Raw genomic sequence first — 19,366 nt, 5'->3', positions numbered from 1 at the left:
CGTTTACCATTTTCACTTCTTAGTTTAGGGTGTTTGTAATAGTTATAGAGACATTTCACTCCAAACAACAAATGTGAACATCACCAAAATCACCAGGATTCATCCTCTTGGGACAATAAATATTTATAGAAAATTTAATGATAATCCATCCAATAGTTGTTGAGATATTTCAGTCTGGACCAAAACTAGAACAAAGAAGACAATCTGCCATTTTTTCCCCCATTTTGTCTTTATTTGAATAACAAAATGGACATCCTACACAGAACACATAATGCAAGTTAACAATACAAAATCTACAAAATGATAGTGATAAAGTTTTTTTTTGTTCGACAGGTAACAACTGTACAGTATAAATGGATACAATACTGTGATTTTTTTTTTTTTTTTTGAATTATTCATCTATATTTGGCACTTGACCACAAGATGCTATTGAAATGAAATGTGGGACTGAAGTACCTCATCACCTGCCTGAAATGTGCAGAAGCCCAGAAAAATTTTAAATCACAGTTGTCACATTCACCCACCTGTAAAAAAACGACTGTATCTCATGTTGTTTTCAGACCAGCGAGGGTAAATAAGCAGGATGGAAACAGTAAAGAATTATTGGTAAATCCTGCAAAAAAAAAAAAAAAAACAGGTTTGGGTTTGTAGGAGGCTCCCAATGTCAGCCCTTTTAAAGAGACCAGAAGAGATTTTGTTCTGTCAGTTAAATATCCATTACTGTGCGTCACAGTCCATTTCCATCATCACAAAAGGTATAAAGTGGGAGTTTAAAAAAAAAAAAAAAAAAAAAAAAAAGTGCACATTCACAACATGTGACATCCGCACAAGATGGTTAAGATTTGTACAGTTACAGTTGCACTTTAATGACGCTTACACCATTTGGAGGCTGTTTACACACAGACGGACAGCACAGGAAAAAAAATCAAAGTTTAGCGGCTTCCTGGGAAATATGAAAGTCAGCGGGGGGATCAAAAGCTGTGAGATCTGTAGCTATTTTTCTCACTGTCAAAAAAAGGGGCGAAAAAAGAAGCTACAAACACTAAAATGTATAAGTGGATGCTCAAAGCTGAGTGCATAGCAATATGTGTGGTCCTCTCCTCTTTTAACATCTCTATCATAAATATGAGTGAATATACTGTACAACTTTCTTTCATATCATAATTGTCAAGTAAAAGAAAATAAAATCGTCACATTCCAATAATTTATATGTCAAAATTTTTAAAGTGAATCTCTTCCATTGCGGCGAATGTCCACAATGTTATCACAGAGTAAAAGAATATATAAGTACATACTATATATTCATATAACATCTAACTTTTCTTTTTTTTTTGCTTATACACTTGTTGAACCATATTTGGAGAAAGAGAATCACAGCTCGTTTTACATGCATATGTCAAGTTCATGTATTAATCAGTGAGGTGAATGTGTGTGTTTATATGAAGCGTGTGTGTGTGTAGATGTATGTGTGTGTATGTGTGTGTGTGTGTGTGTGGATACAGAACTTGGCATAAAAAGTCATTTTCAAAAAGAACAGATGGTGTAATCTGTAGTCAAAATATTCCCCTTCATTTAAAAGTCAGTTTTGGTTTGATGTAACATTCCTCCAAAATATACATTTAAAAAAAACAAAACAGAAAAGCATTGTTCATGCCGTCTAAAATGCTTCTCTGGTTAAAAACTACATTTCCCAGATCTCCTGTCTACATAGCCATACTGCAAGCTGTGAACACTGGTAGTCCCAGACTCACATACTTCATTTCATCCAGTGTTAACACGGAGTTAAGATTGCAATACTTTGTAAAGATCTGTCCGTCTTCACTCAACAGCCCGAGTCAGTTACAGAGAGAACAAAAATGAGCATGATTCCCTTTCAACTCAGGAACAATGCTGTCAGAAATAACAAAAAATAAAATAAAATAAAAACAAAAACAGCAAACTTGGATTCGGCTCAATTCTGAGGGGACCGATCGTACCTCATGAATGTTGGATTATCCTCGCTGGCTGTCCTCTCAGACAGAGATAGCACAGCTTTGATTCAGTGTTAAACAAGTCTTTGATGGGATTGGAGTCCTTTGAGTTATATTTGTACCGTGTACGAGACTCGTGTCGACCGTAGCCTGAGCATAGAGGCGCATGTACAGTATGTGCATGTGAGCGTCTGATTGTATACGCGTCGGACTTTGGTATTTGTAGTTATGTACAGTTGCATGTTGTGTGTGTGTGTCTGTGTGTCGAATGCATGCGCCTCTATAGCTCAGGTGAACAAATGTCAACGATCTCAGGTGGGTCAGCTGGGAGAGATTCTGAAAATGTGTTAAATTAATAATCAAACTGCCAACGGGAAAAAGTCCAGGCGTTTACTGTCCAGCGCTGCTGGGGTCGCACTGAAGCAGCCGGACGATGGAGGGGTCGTTCTTTGCTCCCTCGACAAACTCCTCCAGGGAGAGTTTACCTGACGGAGACACAGAGGAGGAGAGAGAGATTAGAGATTACAGTTTATTCGTTGCAGCAGATCAAAAATAGATAAAATCAATACAAAGACCAAAATCCTCCCAGAGGTGATGTGACACATTATATTCAGCCTTTTAAATAGTATTTATAACAATACTTTGTTCAGTTAATTCATTTATTTTAAAATGCTGACTGGCAGTCTTCCATCCTATTGCTGGTTTTTTCAACAATAAGCAACATCTGGTGTGTCTGTGTGTTCTGAAACACGATTTTTGTTTAATTATGTTCAGTTTTAGGCTGTGAAGAAGCTTCTGTTTCAACAATAAACCCCTGCAAGCGGAGTGAGAGGCAGCGCGCAAGTCTTACCATCTCGATTTGTGTCCATCTGCCTGAAGATCTTATCTGTGCGTTTCTCTGGTGTGGACTCATCCTCAGGCATCTTCATCACAGAGGAAACCATCTTGTAAATGGCCTGGAGACAAGAGGGAACAGAGAGGGAGACGTCAGAGACAGAGTATTATGGACTCAAAACTTTTATGTACAGTACGTGATTGCATCTGTAAAAAAGTTTAAAAAAAAACCTGTTTTAGTGAGTAAAGTCCTTTCATGAAAGTTTCAACTTTGTAGAAGTAGGTGTAATACATTTACAGTTTGACTGAGACACATCTGAAACCAGTGATGAAGACTGTGTGTATTCTAATCGTATTTAACATCAGAGCTGCTCTGACCAGACGCACAGCTGCAAGCAACGCTGTATTGTTGCACAGTGCAGGAAAAAGAAACTCTCTGAAATATAGGCTACATACGGCCCATCAGTCAACTTATCTCTGCAGGGAGGAAGAGAGATAAAGGTGGCTCATATGCCTCATTTGACTGCACAGAAACAAACAGGAAGTATTTGTGTCGAAAAGAGTTAATTTTGTTTTTTCAGTGAATGATTAATCAAAAAAAGTTCCTGAGATATTTAAAGCAGCAGCATTTAGTATTGATTCACTTGTTTTGGTCAGTTAAAGGGGCTGAAATCCAAATCACTGCTAAAACATCTGCTTTTAAAATAAATCATCTGTTATCATTTTTCGCTGTTTTCATTCCTACAATCTCTCTGACAGAGACTTAAAAGCACTTGTGCAACATTCCCCATAATCACTACAATCACCTCCCCGACCAGCTATGCACAACCGTGCACCAGATCAGCTGTGTGCATGTCTATCCATAACACAGACACTTAGATCCTGATAAGGGCTGCAGCCAGTTAGTATCGACTTAGTTTTTAATTAGCTGCTCAATCTTTTAATCTATAAAATGAATGAAGCAGCAGGAACAACACCTAAAGTATTTAATTACATTTAATGATGAGAAGATGAAGGAGAAAGCAGTAACTGTTTGATATTTATAATTCTTGCATGACCAAATAATTATAATACATTAAGTATCTACTGGGGGTCATGCTGTTTTTGTTTTGTTGCATTAAGTGGCACACAAAGAAGAATGTCAATTAAACAACCAACCAATAAGAATTATATTGGACTGTAGCTTAAACAATTAGTCAATTAAATTTAAATTGATCGACAGAAAATTAAGTAAAAACAGTAAAAGTACAAACGTTCTCTAGTTACATATTCTGGTGTTTAAGGACTTGATAATTCCTCTGATTTATAATCATTTATATGTAAAAACAAGTAACTTGAAGACATTTTTTTGACATTTTATAGATAAAAAAAAATGTATCAGTTAATGTAAAAAATGGCAAAAATAATTAATTAATAATTAAACGCAGCCCTGTGTTGGCTGGACAGTTTGACAATTATATCAGCGCATCTCTACACATCAACACACTTGCTAACTATAAATAAGGAGAATGGGATTACACATTCTTTAGTGCTATGCTCAGTTTAGCACCGTCATGTGTGATGTAACAACATGTATAAAGGGACTGCTGGGTGGTGTGTGTGCGTGTGTGTGTGTCTAAAGCCTCATCCAATAAGTCGAGGAGCTTGCGTGACACCGTTTATTGTAGAGTAACACTGGAGCTGCTGAGGAAACTGTTGGGGGGTGCGGGGGGACGCTGCACAGCTGTTGGATGTAGTGCTGAGTCAAACTGAGGATCAGAGGGGAGAACCGCTCCCTTCTAGAAATACACCGCGGCCCGGTCTTATTTAGAGACGTCTGAGGACCTGAGAGGAACTGCTGGTTTCTAAAATTACACAGCGGCCTGTTTTCCTGCTGTGGGCAGTCAAATGGTGCAGAACATAGAAGCAGATGGATATATGATGTAGCAGCTGGTGTGGATGGCTGAGCAAAAATGTTGCTTTACTGCAGGAGTAGTTTTAGGAATGGGAAATATGGCGTTACCATGATGGCACGCCACTGAGAGACTGAGGGATAGATGAAGCTAGAGAAGCAGAAATTATTTAGAGGACGAAGGATAGAGAGAAATAAAGAATACGGAACAAAAAAAACTTATCACACCCACCGTTACGATCTCCAGCATCTCTGCCTTGCTGATGTATCCGTTCCCATCCAGGTCGTACATACTGAATGCCCACTTCAGCTTCTGGTCCAGCCGGCCGCGCGAGGTCACACTCAGGGCGATGATGAACTCCCTGAAGTCGATAGTCCCGTCTCCGTTGGCGTCAAACGTGCGGAAGACGTGTTCGGCGAACTTGGAGGCGTCACCGTATGGGAAGAAGTTGGCGTAGATCTTCTTGAACTCCTCCATGGAGAGAGCGCCGCTGGGGCAGTCCCGCAAGAAGCCCTTGTACCACTCCGAGATCTCATGCTCGGTGAAGTCCGTGTTGTCCATCAGGTCCTGCATGACGTCGGGACGGAGCTTGCTGTTCTGTTTGCCCATGGTCGCTGCTTGTGGAGGCTGTGGGTGATGTGAGGGCGGTGGCGGCGATTTAGACTGCTGACATTGAGGAAGAAAGAGAGAAAAGAGAGCAAAGGTCCTTAGAAATCCTCTGAGATAACCTAAATCATACAAGAATAAGGAAATGCAGAGAGGAAGCACAGTGATGTAAAAAGAAAACACAAAGCAAAAGTGTTATCGCACTTAAATGAGTAAAAAAAAAAAAAGTTGATGTCACATCTCTTGTAAAGTTAGCAGCTTCTGTTTTTTACATGGACTTAACACCGCAACAAATCAAACCATAAAACACCAAAAATACAGTTTAAACCTGCGATACGTGATTTTTTTGACCAAGTGGGAGCAGCACAAACACAACACTGACACATTATCACCTTTTAAGTACCAGTTGACATCCAGCAGACACAGAACATCAGCACTATATTTGGCACCTATTCATCATCCATGACTTCTATAAGGAACCTTTAATTACTGAAAATACAGATTATTTCTTTCATTTTTTTTCCTTTTAAGCAGATTTAAGCAGAGTCAGTTTAGCTGACAGTTTGATTTAAGCCTTGAGCAACACGGTTTTTATCTTTTTCATTTAGTTTGTTCGTGTTTTACAACAAAACGCAGACACACGTGGTCCTAACATCACAGCGATGACGGTATACTGAAAGAAAAGCAGGAAGATCGAGTTGTTGAACGTGTCGTCTTGTGCAGATGCAGAAGTTCTCACGTGCACTTGAAACACAAGACCACCGAATGTTTTAATGGTGCAACACTACCACAGATGTACAACCACACCCCACACGCTCACAGCGCAGCACACACACACACACACACACACCGAAGTGCTGCAGATGCAACTTCCATTTCCTGCAGGAACTCTGATGCCTCGACACATAAATCCACATCCTCTGTATTAATAGTAGACTGTTTATTGACCTAGTTTTGATGAGGTATTCATCAGCATCACCAAACCACTTCTCTGTAGCCAATGAGGTTTTTTTTTGCAGAAAGTGAACAGGGGAGTCTTAACACTCGGCAGAGGACACAGTTCATCGGCTAACCTTGCAGCTAATGTGCTTAGCAACTTTCCCTTGTCAGACTGCTAGCTGCTGCTGAGCTCTCCAGGCTAAAGACAAGAGGGAAGCTGTTCTAAGCTTAGCCGAGGATAATGACAGATAAAATCAGCAATGTCAGACCAGGCCAAAGCAAATTAGGGTCCAGGTAGCTTGTTCCAGGAAGGGAAAGAAAGATCTGTCACCTCTGTGTTTCCAGTTAATTAACTGACTTTGTTTGAAGACTTTACTTTTCAAATATTAACAGGATACTTTATAAAAGATGTTTACATTACAGGAACTACTAACTAAATGTAGCTTAAGCCCTTGTGTAAAGCATTTCAGCATTAATTATCTGTTTACTGACCTCTAAAACACCTGTACAGATACAAACTCACTTGATGCCACTGTATGCAAATAAATACTGTTACCATCACAACTGAGTGTTGCTTGAGGTCGCTCATTTAAGCTGATCCATTAATTGATAAAGTCTGACTGAGAAAGATCTGCCATCATGATTACGTCCCTGGAAAGTGGGTGCTTAAGTGGAAATAAATATGCTCTTCTTGCCAATAGCAATGAACATTAATGAAAAGTGCTGCTCAACAGGAACCAAACAGATATGAAAGTAATACACAAACATGGGTAAACACTAATATACCACTTAAACACCATTTCAGGTGAAACTGTGCAGTTTGAATCAAAATTCCTGCCTTTTCATTAGTTTTGTTAACAGCTATTTGCAAGATCTCCGTCTTTCTCTCTCTTTATATTTCTCTAACGCTCACATGTTACATAAACAGCCAGCTGAAATCCTTTAATTAACTCAAAGTAAACAATGAGCTCCTGCAACGTAGCGGCAACCTCTAATGAGTTCCCCGCTGTTACCTATAGTTCACCTCAACAGCAGCGTGAATGCTGGAGCGGCGTGAAAAAGGAGATTAACACCTGTTTACACACTCATCATCCTCCTGGAACAACACACATCAGCAGATACACAGCGGGGGTCCGCTGCGTGGAGCCGATGTACAGACTCTCTGCCTTTAAAATTAGACTGAAGCGAACATAGACCTGATATTGATAGACAGAGACGGGGGCTGACGGTAGCGGCTCACAGGTGTAATCTAAACAAATACTACACCCAGGGATCAGGTGTTTTCACTTTAAGGCCTAATTAGATTTCTGTGCGTGCAAACTGATTGACGTCTCCTTCACTTTGCTGTTAAGGAGGACAGTTTAGTTGAAACAATTAGTCGTTTAATCGATTTGGACGATCAACAGAAATTAATTGGCAACTATTTTTGATAAATAAATGATCGTTTTAGTCTTTTAATAAACAGAAATGTAAAATATCCGGTGGTTGCAGCTTCGCAAAAGTGAAAATTTTAAGCTTTTCTGTCATACATGATAGTAAACTGAAAACATTTGAAGACGTCACCTTGAGCTTTAAGAAATTGCCATTTTTCTATATTTTCTGATATTTAAAAAGACATAAAACAGTTAATTGACTGGTTTACACCTTTATAAGTTCTTCTTCTTCACAGAGGTCATTTTAAACAGGTCACAGTTGAAGAAGCCGATGAGAGTAATCAAATTAACGTCTTTTATTTAGCTGCTTTGGGAGTGCCGGTATTGTGCGTGCTGGTCACACTATCACTAGAGCAGATGAACAGAATAGAGCCGTCGTTAATGTTATTAGGAACACCCAATAACCAATGTTTGGTGAAAAGTCCATCATTGCCCCCCCACCCACCCCTCCCCCCAGCTTTCAACCTGAGTAGGAGTTTGCCAGGTGTTTTATTAAAGACAGAAGATTCATATCACCCCGGTGCTGAATGGAATAATATGAAAATCAAATTTTCAGAGTGTCAAATTAGGTTATACTGTTCCTGTTTTAGACGGATAGTAAAAGTAAACAAGCAAACACTTGTGGATCGCTTGTCAGCTGATTTCATGAGTGAATTTGGAGCTTGTTAAATTAGATTTGCCATATGAGGAGGAGAGAAGCTGTTCTGCAGCAGCACACAGCAAAAGTAAAACAAGCTTACACAAGGAGAGTAAAATGTGTCACTTTGTTCGACTCCAATCTCAACTTTATTGTTCCAGAAATTTATGTTACAGCTAAATGCACATGAGCATAAAATACACAAAACTGCGGCTGCAACTAACTATTATTTTCTTTACCGATTAACCTGCCAGATTAATCATTTTGTCTATAAAAATGTCCAAAACTAGTGAAAAACGTTATAATTTTGCTATAAGGTTGTTGTGACATCTTGTTTTGTCTGATCAACAATCCAAAATCCGAAGATATTCAGTTTACTGTCATGTATGACACAGAAAACCCCAAAATCCTCACATCTGAGAAGCTGCAACCAGCAAATGTTTTTAACTTTTGCTTAAAAGCTGATTAAAATGATTTTTCAGTTATCGAAATAGGTGCAGAATACTCTTCTGTCGATCGGCTAATCAACTAATCGTTGCAGCTCTACACAAAACACACTAAAATACACAAAATATGCTATAAATATAAACCACATTAAAACCTGATACATATCACCTGATATACAACATACAGTATGTATGTTGCTATTTACTCTGCTGTTTATGAGCTCCTAGTGATACGTCTTGTATTTCAGAAAGCCCAAAATAAGTTCTTACAACTCTCATTCAAAGTCTGAATGTGACAAAATACAAACGTGCAGCTGCAAGAGAATCTATAAACTGCAAACATCTGAAATATATCTGCCGTACCCGATCTTCACTTTTGCCTTTTTTTGACATGAGATCCATATTTTTCTACCACAAGTCAGCTTCACTTTGAGAAACTACATTTGTTGTCTAACACTGAACTAACAAGTGTCTCATACAGAGCATCTCAATACACACACACACACTCACTCTCTCTGCCATACAGCTAATCAACTGGTGGACGCATCCTGACTACCTCCTTTCATTTCATTCATAAACTCCATTATTTGTCTGATATGGCGAGCAGGAACGCTGCATAGTCTGGTATCTGCATTTTTTATTGCTTAATGGATTGTGGAGTGTTTCAATGATTATTGAGGCTGTGTTGTCATGGCGACTGGCCGTACAGTCACTCTAGTTTTTGGCGGTGAGTGGGCTTAAAAAAAACAAAAAAACCCCAAAAACATATTACTTTACGTGGTGCCTTTGATTCACAATAGCATTTAATTATACTTTCTGCGAAGGCTTGCAGCTCGTTTAATTGTTTGCTTTTAGCTGCGGCGCTAATCATTCAGACAACTTCCAGCCAGACTGTTTACACGTTAATGTGGAGGACGAAGCCGACTACAATTTTCTCTCTCTCTCCATTACTCTAAATGAGGTTGGAAAGGTTAATTAGTGTTGTTCTTAATGGCTTTACAACAACAGGACATGAGTTACAGCGGATATTAAGTCTAAAGCTTGACATTTCAAATATGTTTTAAACTGCAGCTGCAAATAACAGCTCCCATTATTGATCTGATGATGACTTTTTCTTCTGATTAACTGATTGTTTAGTCTATAAAATGTCAGAAAATTGTGAAAAATGCTTATCATTATTTCCCAGAGCCCAAGTTAACATCTTCAGATTGCTTATTTTCTCCCGACAGGAATCCAAAACAGAAAAATATTCAATGTATGATAGCATGAAACAAAGAAAAGCAACAAATCCTCACATTTGAGAGGCTGGAATCCTCTAATATTTGCACAATAAATCACTAATAACCCCTGTGGATTCATTTTCTGCCTATCAAGTACTCTGTTAATTTATTAAATGTTTCAGCAATATTTGTAACTCCATATCAGTGACTAAAAATTACTTTGGTGTGAATTATGGCAGGTTTTTCATCCACACCTGTGAGACAGTGTTTCATAACTGTCCACTTGTCTCTGTATGTACTGTGTCATAGAGTCAATTAGTCGATTAATCACTTAGTTTATTGAAAGAATGTTAATCGATTAATCATTTCAAACATTTTTAGGCAAAAAAAAGCAGGTTTCCAGCTGACTAAAATCTGAGGAATAGTTGCATTTCTTCATTTTATATATATGATCTGAATATCATTGAACTGTTAGACAGACAAAAAAACAAGATATTTAAATAGTCACATGGACATTTTTCACTATTTTCTGACATTTCATGGAAAAATGACAAAATAATCCACAGATTAATCGATAAGGATTCATCTGTGTTATGTGCATTGATCTTTGTCTTATCACTGGATGTTCTGTACTTAAAACAAGCCGAGTATTTTACTTATTTAAAAACTTTTTACTAGTTTAGTAACATGGCAGGCTTCTTTCTGTGTTCTCCTTGTAGGTTTTCTTCTTGGGTGCCCTCCAAAGAAACACAGGAGACGTAACTTTTCATTGTTGCCAGTTCTTTCAGTAACTGAAGGCCTATTACAGCAAATTATCATGTCTACTTTTCCTATCAACCCTTCTTCTTCTCCTTTGAGCTTCAGTTATTCGCGTCTAACTGAATCAAATGCAATTCCTCTGACAATTAAAGCTCAGTTGTTGGAGCCGTTGGCCGTTAGTCATCATGTTGGTGGTTCACAGGTCCAAAATGTCCTTGATACAGACAAAGAACCCCAAATTTCTCTGTGTGTGCAGTATGTGTGGCTAAAGATCTCTCTTGCCTTGGACAAAAGCAGCTTTATGTGTATTTTAAAAGAAGAAATGATGGGATGAGAGCTCAGACCTCCACATAACATACCTTCAACCAGTCACCCTAAGAACTCTGCTATTTCTGGCGCTTGTAGTCTCCCAAGATCACTGCCTACAATTAACTGTTAAGACTCTTACCTGCTGCTGCTGGCAGACCTGTGATGGCACCGTTACATAACCGAGGATTTAATGAGTGGTTAGGTCACGTGTTCGAGCCGAGTTCTACTTGAGTCTCTGTGAACGACCACCTCCTTAGGTCAGGACGAGCGAGACAAGAGTCGTCACCTCAGCCCCGGTGCGGTATTAGCCAGCAGAGAACAGACTGTCACTTTCAGTTTCTAATGACAGCGTACACATGATCCCCCGTGGACATTTTGTGTTCAGTGTTTGAGACCTTTGGCAGAAGACAAGATGAGCTTTGAGACAGATTTAACTCCTGGAACCAACAACAGCTCCGACCCATCAACTAAAGACAATATCATGAGACATCTTCTCATCCAGCTCTTGTTTACAACCACTGAAAGGAGCACAAAAAACACCTTGTATTTTTATCTATGAAATATAAAAATGTATCCAATCAAATACCTATTATTCCTTCAACAAAATGTGCAAGCCTGCAACTAACAATTACTTTCATTATTGATTGATCTGTAGATTATTTTCTTGATAAATTGTAGGTCTACAGATTTTCTTTACAAAAGAAAATCCACTCAACTAAGAAGTTGAAAATGCAAAGCTTGGTAGTTGTCCTTGCAAAATGACTCAAACAATTGACTGAATTATTAATATAGCTGCTGATAATTTCCTTCGACTGATTAATCAATTTGCTCTAATTTGCATTAAATATGAATGATATCCAATCGGAGACAAGAAGCATTAAAACAAACACTAATGGCTGCATAACATCATAGAGTATGTCAACATGCTTGGACAGATACTTTCTCTGCGGTGGACACATTTAGGTCGATACTAAAACAGTGTTGAGGTTTGATGTCGTGCCGCAGTATCCACCGAACATGATCTCAGCTTTTTATTCTACAGAAATTCTTCTATTTATTACTTTAATACTGACATGAAACAAGATTTCTGCATTTTGCTAAACTTTGAACATAATCCTACACATCCGTGTTATATTTGAGTTGAACGGTTGAATCATTCTTCTCTGCTTGAATCAAACGCCCTCCACACGGCTTTCAGCCCAGAACATCTTGTTGCTCGCTTACGTAACAGGCAGAAGTCTCCATTTATATCCTGCAGGTAAATCTTAACCCAAGAGTCCTGCAGATAATCCAAAGACCAGAGATAGCAAAAGAGAGCTGGGGGGGAGGCCAACAGCGAACGAAAGGGTCCCGATCACAGATAGCGAGCTTAAGAATGATACATTTATAGTGCAATATGATCCGTCTGTGACAGGTGTGACAGGCTCCAGAGCTGAGGCCAGTTATTCTTGACCTAACAGGCAAGCAGTTATTACACCTGCAGGGTCTGCAATCTGATATTCACCCAGGGCTCAAAATTAAATCATTAGGTTTCATCTCAGCTGCGATAAGACACTGAAACAACAACTTTACCCGTCTCAGATTAGCCGAGGGCTAATTTGAACAACCTGAGAGGCTGCGGGCTCATGTCAACGTTTGATCTTTGGTTCAGTGTTTCCATGTTTGATTAACACAGCTGGTCTGTGCAGCAGCATGATGAGCACCAAAACATCTGTTGCTATATCATCCTTTAATCTTAGGTTGCTCTTGCAAATGCAAGAAAACCGCCACTATGATTTCTGTTGCATAATCTGAGATTAACATTAAAACTGAAAACCATGACTGTGTGATGGAGTGTTGTAAGATGTGAACACACAACTACTGTGATTGCACTTGTTATACACCGCTGTTCACTAATAAGTCTGAAAATGCCAATTAAGTTTGTTTAAACAGATGTCAGTGTGAAATTACTTTCATATTGTATAATCCATGTCATGCCGTGCTACTTAACTGTTAATCATGTTAGCAATGAATTATTAAAGATGTTACCTGCATTTTCATGCAGGGTAGACAGCTGTTCAGTTGACGTCACAACTGTGAATGCTTTGCAGTTCAAAAAAAAAAATCATTTTAATTGTACCTCTCACCAACAACAAGCGGCTAAAAGTTATGGATTTCGGCTTTAAATAACACTGTAATTATATATTTTGAAAAGAACTTGTTTTAGATTTTGTAGGGGGATGTTTTCTGACGTCGCTGCACCGCACTCGCAGTCAATGTCAGAGGGATGGAGCGGCTCATATTCCAAAGACGGAGGGGAAACATTGGACCAGGTTCAAGCTGGCCACCATTTCCATCCTCGCTGTTGTGTTTATGGTGTTGCAGATAACAGGACGGACTGACATTTGGTGCATGTAAATGTGCTGTCAAACCAAACTTACAAGTCTCTTTAACCTTTCATTGTAAAGATCAACAACAGTGTCATTTCAGTGCCGGAAGACAAAAGCTGACAAAGTAGCAAATTTTCACTAACACGAGTGATATCCTAACAGAAAGCGCTTGACTCATTACCTCTCTTTCTACCTCACACTTAGATTTCATCTACCGCTGCGTGTGAGCAACATGTTATCATCAAAACCAACTAAAACTAGCCTCTACTGTTCAACACAGCAGTGCACAAGAAACTCATATAAAATATGCTATAAAACTAATATAAAAACACGTAACAGAAGCACAAACGGAGAAAACACAACTCAACAATGATTTGCAGCTTTCCACAACATCTTAACACACGTATTTCTGGTGAGAACCTGTTTGTGATCACTTGTCTGATCAGCAGCCACATTTCAAACCACCACCAAAACACTGCTGCAGCATGGCATAGCTTTGGGAGCACGCATGCTCACGTTACAAGTATCGTGACAAGTGCTGTTTGGTGTAGAGTGCTTTAGTGGCTCCTTGAGTATCTGACTGCAACTCTATCTCCTGTGTTATTTAGCGGAAGGTCAGAGCTGGTCCACTGTTGGTCCACCCTGTGCCGGAGTCCGACCGCTGAGGAAACCACAGATCTTTTGCAAAATATTTTGTTTTGTTGTTGTCGTCAGGAAAAAAGGAATCATAAGCTCTCAATGAAACCAGATTTAGAGCAATTTATAGCCGAGTCAAAAAGTCTCGGCATTAATGTTTTCAAAAGTGAGATAAAAGTACAAATGAGACTGTAAAACAGCTAAAACTGATGATTGAAAGTTTAGAAGCAATAAAAAAAAAGCAATATTTCTAACTACCCAACTACCAATTCAACCACTCAGCCTCATATCACAGACAGCTGTAACTCACAACAAAAATGTTTGTGTGTGTGTGTGGGTTTGTTTGTTGGATGGAGAGGCCAACGGTCCCGTGACACAAACATCATCCGGTTTTGCAGCTTCCTCCAAAAGAGTGCAAACATGAGACAGTTTCAAATCACGCTCAAAAGGTCAAGTCACTCCAAAAACACAAAGTTTCATAGCAGATGCTCTAAAAATAGCCACAGCTTCCTCTGTCACGTCCTGATGTTTGTGTTTATGACAATACAACCTCTCTATCTGTCATTTCAGTGGAGATCAGTGGAATCTGATATTAGTATAATTAACATTGTTTTTGTTTTTGTGGAGATTTAAGCGAAAAATGTCTTTAAAAAAAAAAAAAGCAACCAAAAAACTGTCCTCCTTGTCTGATAACACCATTTCTCTCCTTCCTCAAATGTTTCTCAAAACCCCATCCATCCCTGCTGTTGAGGAATCTGAGGCAGCAACTTCATCATAATGCAGCACACATGCGCTTCCATTGTCAGCCGGAGAGCTTCGTGCGTCAAAGCGCTGCAGAAAAACCACAATCATGACAGAGAAGCCATTATGAGGGAGCGAATGAGAACAAGATATAAAAAAAAAAAAAAAAAAAAAAAAAAAAAAGTGTCACTGACAACAACTGCAAGACGGCAGGCAGGCAGGGCTGCAAAACAGACACTGGATTGGACAAACACACACGTCACTGCCAACACACACTCGCAGCAAATTGTCACTGATGGCACGAGGAGAGTGCTGTTTACTTTGCATTGGATATCTAAATGTGCCTCTCTGTGAAACAGCCAGAGCACTGTTGTAAAGACAAAGGCTGCAGAGATGGAAATGTCAATCTGCCCGATGACTAAACAACTCCCACACCTCTCTGCCAGCGATATCTGCTGCACAGATATGCAGCTTTTTTTTTTTTTTAATCCAAAATATGATCAGGCCCGTATCTGTTTTTCTCCATCCTCCTTCGGTTTCTCGCTGATCTTTTACTCATCCTTGCTTTCTCTGTATCACTCTCCTCTTCCTCTTCCTCTGAAAAGCTCTAATTCAATTCAGAAAGAGCACTCACCGCTGCCCAGACAAGCCTAACTACAAACGATGCTGCCAATGTGGTCAGTCTGGCCCAAAACAAATCCGCAGGACACCCGCAACGACGAAAATAGAGCTCATGTTCAAATTTAGTGTGTATTTGTAAGAGTTCTGCATCTTGAAATGTTTGGAGGGATGGTTTTTACACCAAGGGGGCCATTATCTCTCAACTCCACCCTTGTGTCAGCACCTCCACGGGTCTTTAAATGTTCTTGCTATGTTGTATTGGCTGCCTGAGTGAAGAGGAGGAGCCGGACAGTGTTTTTCACTTCAGCTTAGGTTGAAAGCTTCTGAAAACATGTAATACTTTTTGTAGGATGCAGAGCTTCACAGAAAGTGTGTCTGTTCTCTTATTTCCTGCATCTAAACTTTTCATCTTCTTTTTACGCCATCACCCTCCCCGGTTCGCCTCATTTCATTGGGATCGCCGGAGGAAATTCAGCCTTATCACAGGGTCTTGATTACATCCCATATCAAAATGAAAACATTCATTTACAACAAGCCAAAAAAAAAATTTGCACAGGGCCAAGTAAGGTCTCTTAATTCTACAAGCCACTTTGAGAGGCAGCAATCTCATCTTCAGTCCATTTAATCCTCAGACCTACTTTAGCTGCTTGATTGTCTGGTGGAAATTTGAAACCAACATGGTTCACTGATGAAAAGTAATTTAATGGTAATAGAAATAATGAGTTTTGTTATCAACTTGATTACTTTTTCTGACTAACTGATTCAACGTTTATTCTAAAACCTGTCAGGAAACAGTGAACATTTTCCCAACTGTTGAAACAAATGTAAACAATTTCCAGTTTTATAAAACTGCAACTGACAAATCTTCCTAATATATTACTATAACAACAAATCAATTATCAAAATTGTTGTTGATGAATTTTCTGGTCAATGACTTACCGATTATTCTCAAATCATTTCAGTTTTAATTTTATAAATCTTCAGATTGTCTCTGTTAGGCCTTCAAAACACATTTATTTTCATTATCTATGTTTCTGTCTATCTGATTATTTTCTTTACTAAAACTGAGTAATCATTTGGTCAATAAGATGCCAGAAAATAGATAAAATCAGCCATCGAATTTTACCAGAGCTGAAGGTTCTCAAGGTTTTCAAATAGTTTGTTTCATCTAACCAACAGTTTAAAACCCAAAGATATTCAGTTTGCTACCAAATGAGACAAAGAAAAGCAGAAAATGTCCAGAAAATTCAGCTTCTCAGATGTGAATATTTTCTGGTTTCTTTCGTCTTCTATGAGAGTAAACTGAATATCTTTGGACTGTAAAACAGGACATTTGAAGACGTCATTTTGGGCTTTTGGGAAACAGTGATTTTATGGACCAAACAACTAATCTCTTAATCGAGAAAATAATCGACAGATTAATCGATAATAAAATAATCATTACTTGCAGCCCTAGTTTAATGCCAGATTTCTGCAATGGTTTAAATAAAAATAATATGACAAAGCTAAAAATCCAACCAGACAACAAAACATGACAAACAAACATTGTTCTACAATTAAATATTACAAGCAGAACAACGTCTGTTTGTACTGAAGCCAGCTGAACTTCTTCACTGTAAATACTTGAAGATGTTTCGACTCTCATCCAAGAGGCTTCTTTAGTTCTAACTGACTGGTGGGGAACCTCTGTGGGGTCGTTATCAAGGTCACTGATACCCCACAACGATCCCACAGAGGTTTAATACCTGGCTGGGACTCCCCGCTGAAGAACTGAAGAAGCCCCTTGGATGAGAACGTCTTCAAGTATCTGAAACCAAGAAATCCAGTTGCCTCGGTCGATAAAACCCTCCTTGGATAACCTGGATGACTGAGAATCTTCACAGACGTCTGCTCGTAATAATAAGATTTATAGCTCTCTCTAAGTTTCATTATGATAAAAACACAACTCACTGCCGCGAAACTATGACTGTACCCTGACAGGATAATGAGAGAGAGTGACACATACACACCTCCAACCATCTAACACATTCATTTACAGTAAAATAAACATTTCTGCTTACTAGTCATGGTAAAACATCCCCCTGGGCAACAATGCAACCTCCTCTTTCCCTGCTTTAATCCACTGACTGACTGATGTGTATTTGCTGAAATGAGATACCCTGCCTCACTCAGCCCTGTGTGGTGGCAGGACTCCTCTTTTCACTTCCTGTTATCTCACTTATGCCACACTTTAAACATGGAGAGAGTGTGAAGACAACAAGCTTCTCTCAGGCTCATCTGAAGGGTGAATATATAGGACAAGAGGAGCAGCCTCATCCGATTAGGCATGTAGATAAAGCCGGAGCCGGGTTGAAGCTGCTGCACTGCAAAGTTGTGGGAGGGAAAAATGTGTAAATTGTGTTAATTCCTGTCACATTAACCCCCCTAAAAAAAAGAACAGCTGTAAAATAAACAGCTTCAACCTGTTAACTCATCTCACCTGAACTACAAGCAACACACACATACACACACACACATACAAAAAAAACAAAGTAACAGGAAGCGGTCGGAGTGTGACGGTCACATTTAGCGACAACTTACCTCGCTTTTAAGTTGCTGTTAAAAGTCTCTTTTAATAGTCCATAACCTCGCAGCGGACGAGTAAAAGTTTCTGAGACGACAACAGGTTGCAGGAGCCACACAAGGAGCTGGAGTTTCCCGGCTGCTCTCAGTCCAAACTCCACCAGGCTTGTTCCTTCAGCTGCTGCACAGACTCCGCTTAGCCCTGCAGCCTCTCGCCGTGACGTCAAGATCTCACGTCACGTGGGCCGGGGGCGGCGGCCAATAGGAGCCCGCGTTGTCCTGGCAACAAGAACCCAGGCACCTGGATGGCGATTAGTGTGGAAGTTGAAGTTAACGTTTTTTCTTGCTAATAAAGTCTATAAAATACGTTTAAAATGTGAATATTAGTACAAGTAGTTGTGTTGTATTGATCAGTGAAAGTGTTTTATGCTATAAATATCTCATGAACGTGAGCTGACATGAAAATGTGTGCACACTGGTGTAAATTATTTTCATTTATTGTACAGTCTGTCTCTTGTGCTGCTAACACTTTTAATTTTCCCCTAAAGATAATTAAAGTGTTATATTATCCATGTAATATTTAATATTTGACAAATAATAAGGGTGGAAGAAGTAGTCCTACTCTTCTCTTGTTAATTAGTACTTTACTAAGTACCAATACTATAAAAAAAATACTCCATTAGAAGTAAAAGTCCTGTATTTAAAATCCTACATTAGTAAAAGTATAGAATTGTTAAAAGTGAAAGTACAAGCTGTTACTGATGTATTAAATATTTACATTTAATAAAGTAAATTGTTAATACTCTTGCATCAATGTGCACGCAGTTGTAGCTGTTCAAGGTGGAGCTATCTATTGCTTCTTTCTGAAATATTTTATTCAGTTATTTAATCTTTATTTAGTGTACTCAATGTAGTGTAATTCATGAGCTCATCATCTGTTATTTCATATAAATTTTTGATCTGAAAAGTAACTACAGCTGTTAAATAAATGTACAATATATATCTCTGAATTGTAGTGGAATAGAAGTATCAAGTAGATGTATCATGGAGATACTCAAGTCAAGTACAAGTACATTAATTGAGTTAGTGTACTTTCCACTGATGGACAAAAACAAAAACTCAAGGTCCACTGACTAGCTTTTTCTAGCTTTCTTACAAGCTTTCAACCACATTTCACAGTGTCCTCAGAGTACGCAGATTGTTCTAATATCATTTGTACAACAAGATCATGGGGTGAGAGGTTGTTGAGATTTGATATTTGTTGCTTTTTGTTAAAAAAAAAAAACACAAAAAAGGTAAGTAGACCTTGAGTTAACAGCAATTTCAAATATTTAAAAAGCTCATAATAGCCCTGTAATAAAAGAAAATCACATTTATTGGCTGTTTTTACAG

The 19,366-nt window shown here is 38.8% G+C and overlaps 1 protein-coding gene across 4 annotated transcripts; it reads right to left on the bottom strand.

Annotated features, from left to right (window-relative positions):
• Positions 1 to 835: 835 nt before the first annotated feature.
• On the bottom strand, positions 836 to 18,196 carry ncaldb (neurocalcin delta b). Of its 4 annotated transcripts, none has more exons than XM_042436513.1 (4): positions 17,993 to 18,196; positions 4,928 to 5,362; positions 2,821 to 2,926; positions 836 to 2,455 (listed from the first exon to the last, which is right to left on the bottom strand). In XM_042436513.1, exons 2-4 carry the CDS (start codon positions 5,303 to 5,305, stop codon positions 2,361 to 2,363), a joined length of 579 nt encoding a protein of 192 aa, XP_042292447.1. In that variant the 5' UTR covers positions 5,306 to 5,362; positions 17,993 to 18,196; the 3' UTR covers positions 836 to 2,360. The 4 variants fall into 4 exon arrangements, with proteins under 4 accessions (XP_042292447.1, XP_042292448.1, XP_042292450.1 ...); XM_042436514.1 differs by having other exon boundaries at positions 4,928 to 5,359; XM_042436516.1 differs by lacking the exon at positions 17,993 to 18,196 and adding an exon at positions 17,473 to 17,700.
• Positions 18,197 to 19,366: the final 1,170 nt, after the last annotated feature.

Source organism: Thunnus maccoyii, chromosome 15 (assembly GCF_910596095.1).
Source record: "Thunnus maccoyii chromosome 15, fThuMac1.1, whole genome shotgun sequence".
NCBI lineage: Eukaryota > Metazoa > Chordata > Actinopteri > Scombriformes > Scombridae > Thunnus > Thunnus maccoyii.
This window is presented reverse-complemented; position numbering and strand designations above follow the sequence as displayed.

Coding starts and splice junctions, on each gene's coding strand:
- ncaldb (XM_042436513.1), bottom strand. CDS start 5,305: ATGGGCAAACAGAACAGCAAGCTCCGTCCCGACGTCATGCAGGACCTG. Junction 2,927..4,927: donor AGATGCTGGAGATCGTAACG/GTGGGTGTGATA, acceptor TCTTGTCTCCAG/GCCATTTACAAGATGGTTTC. Junction 2,456..2,820: donor GATGGACACAAATCGAGATG/GTAAGACTTGCG, acceptor TGTCTCCGTCAG/GTAAACTCTCCCTGGAGGAG.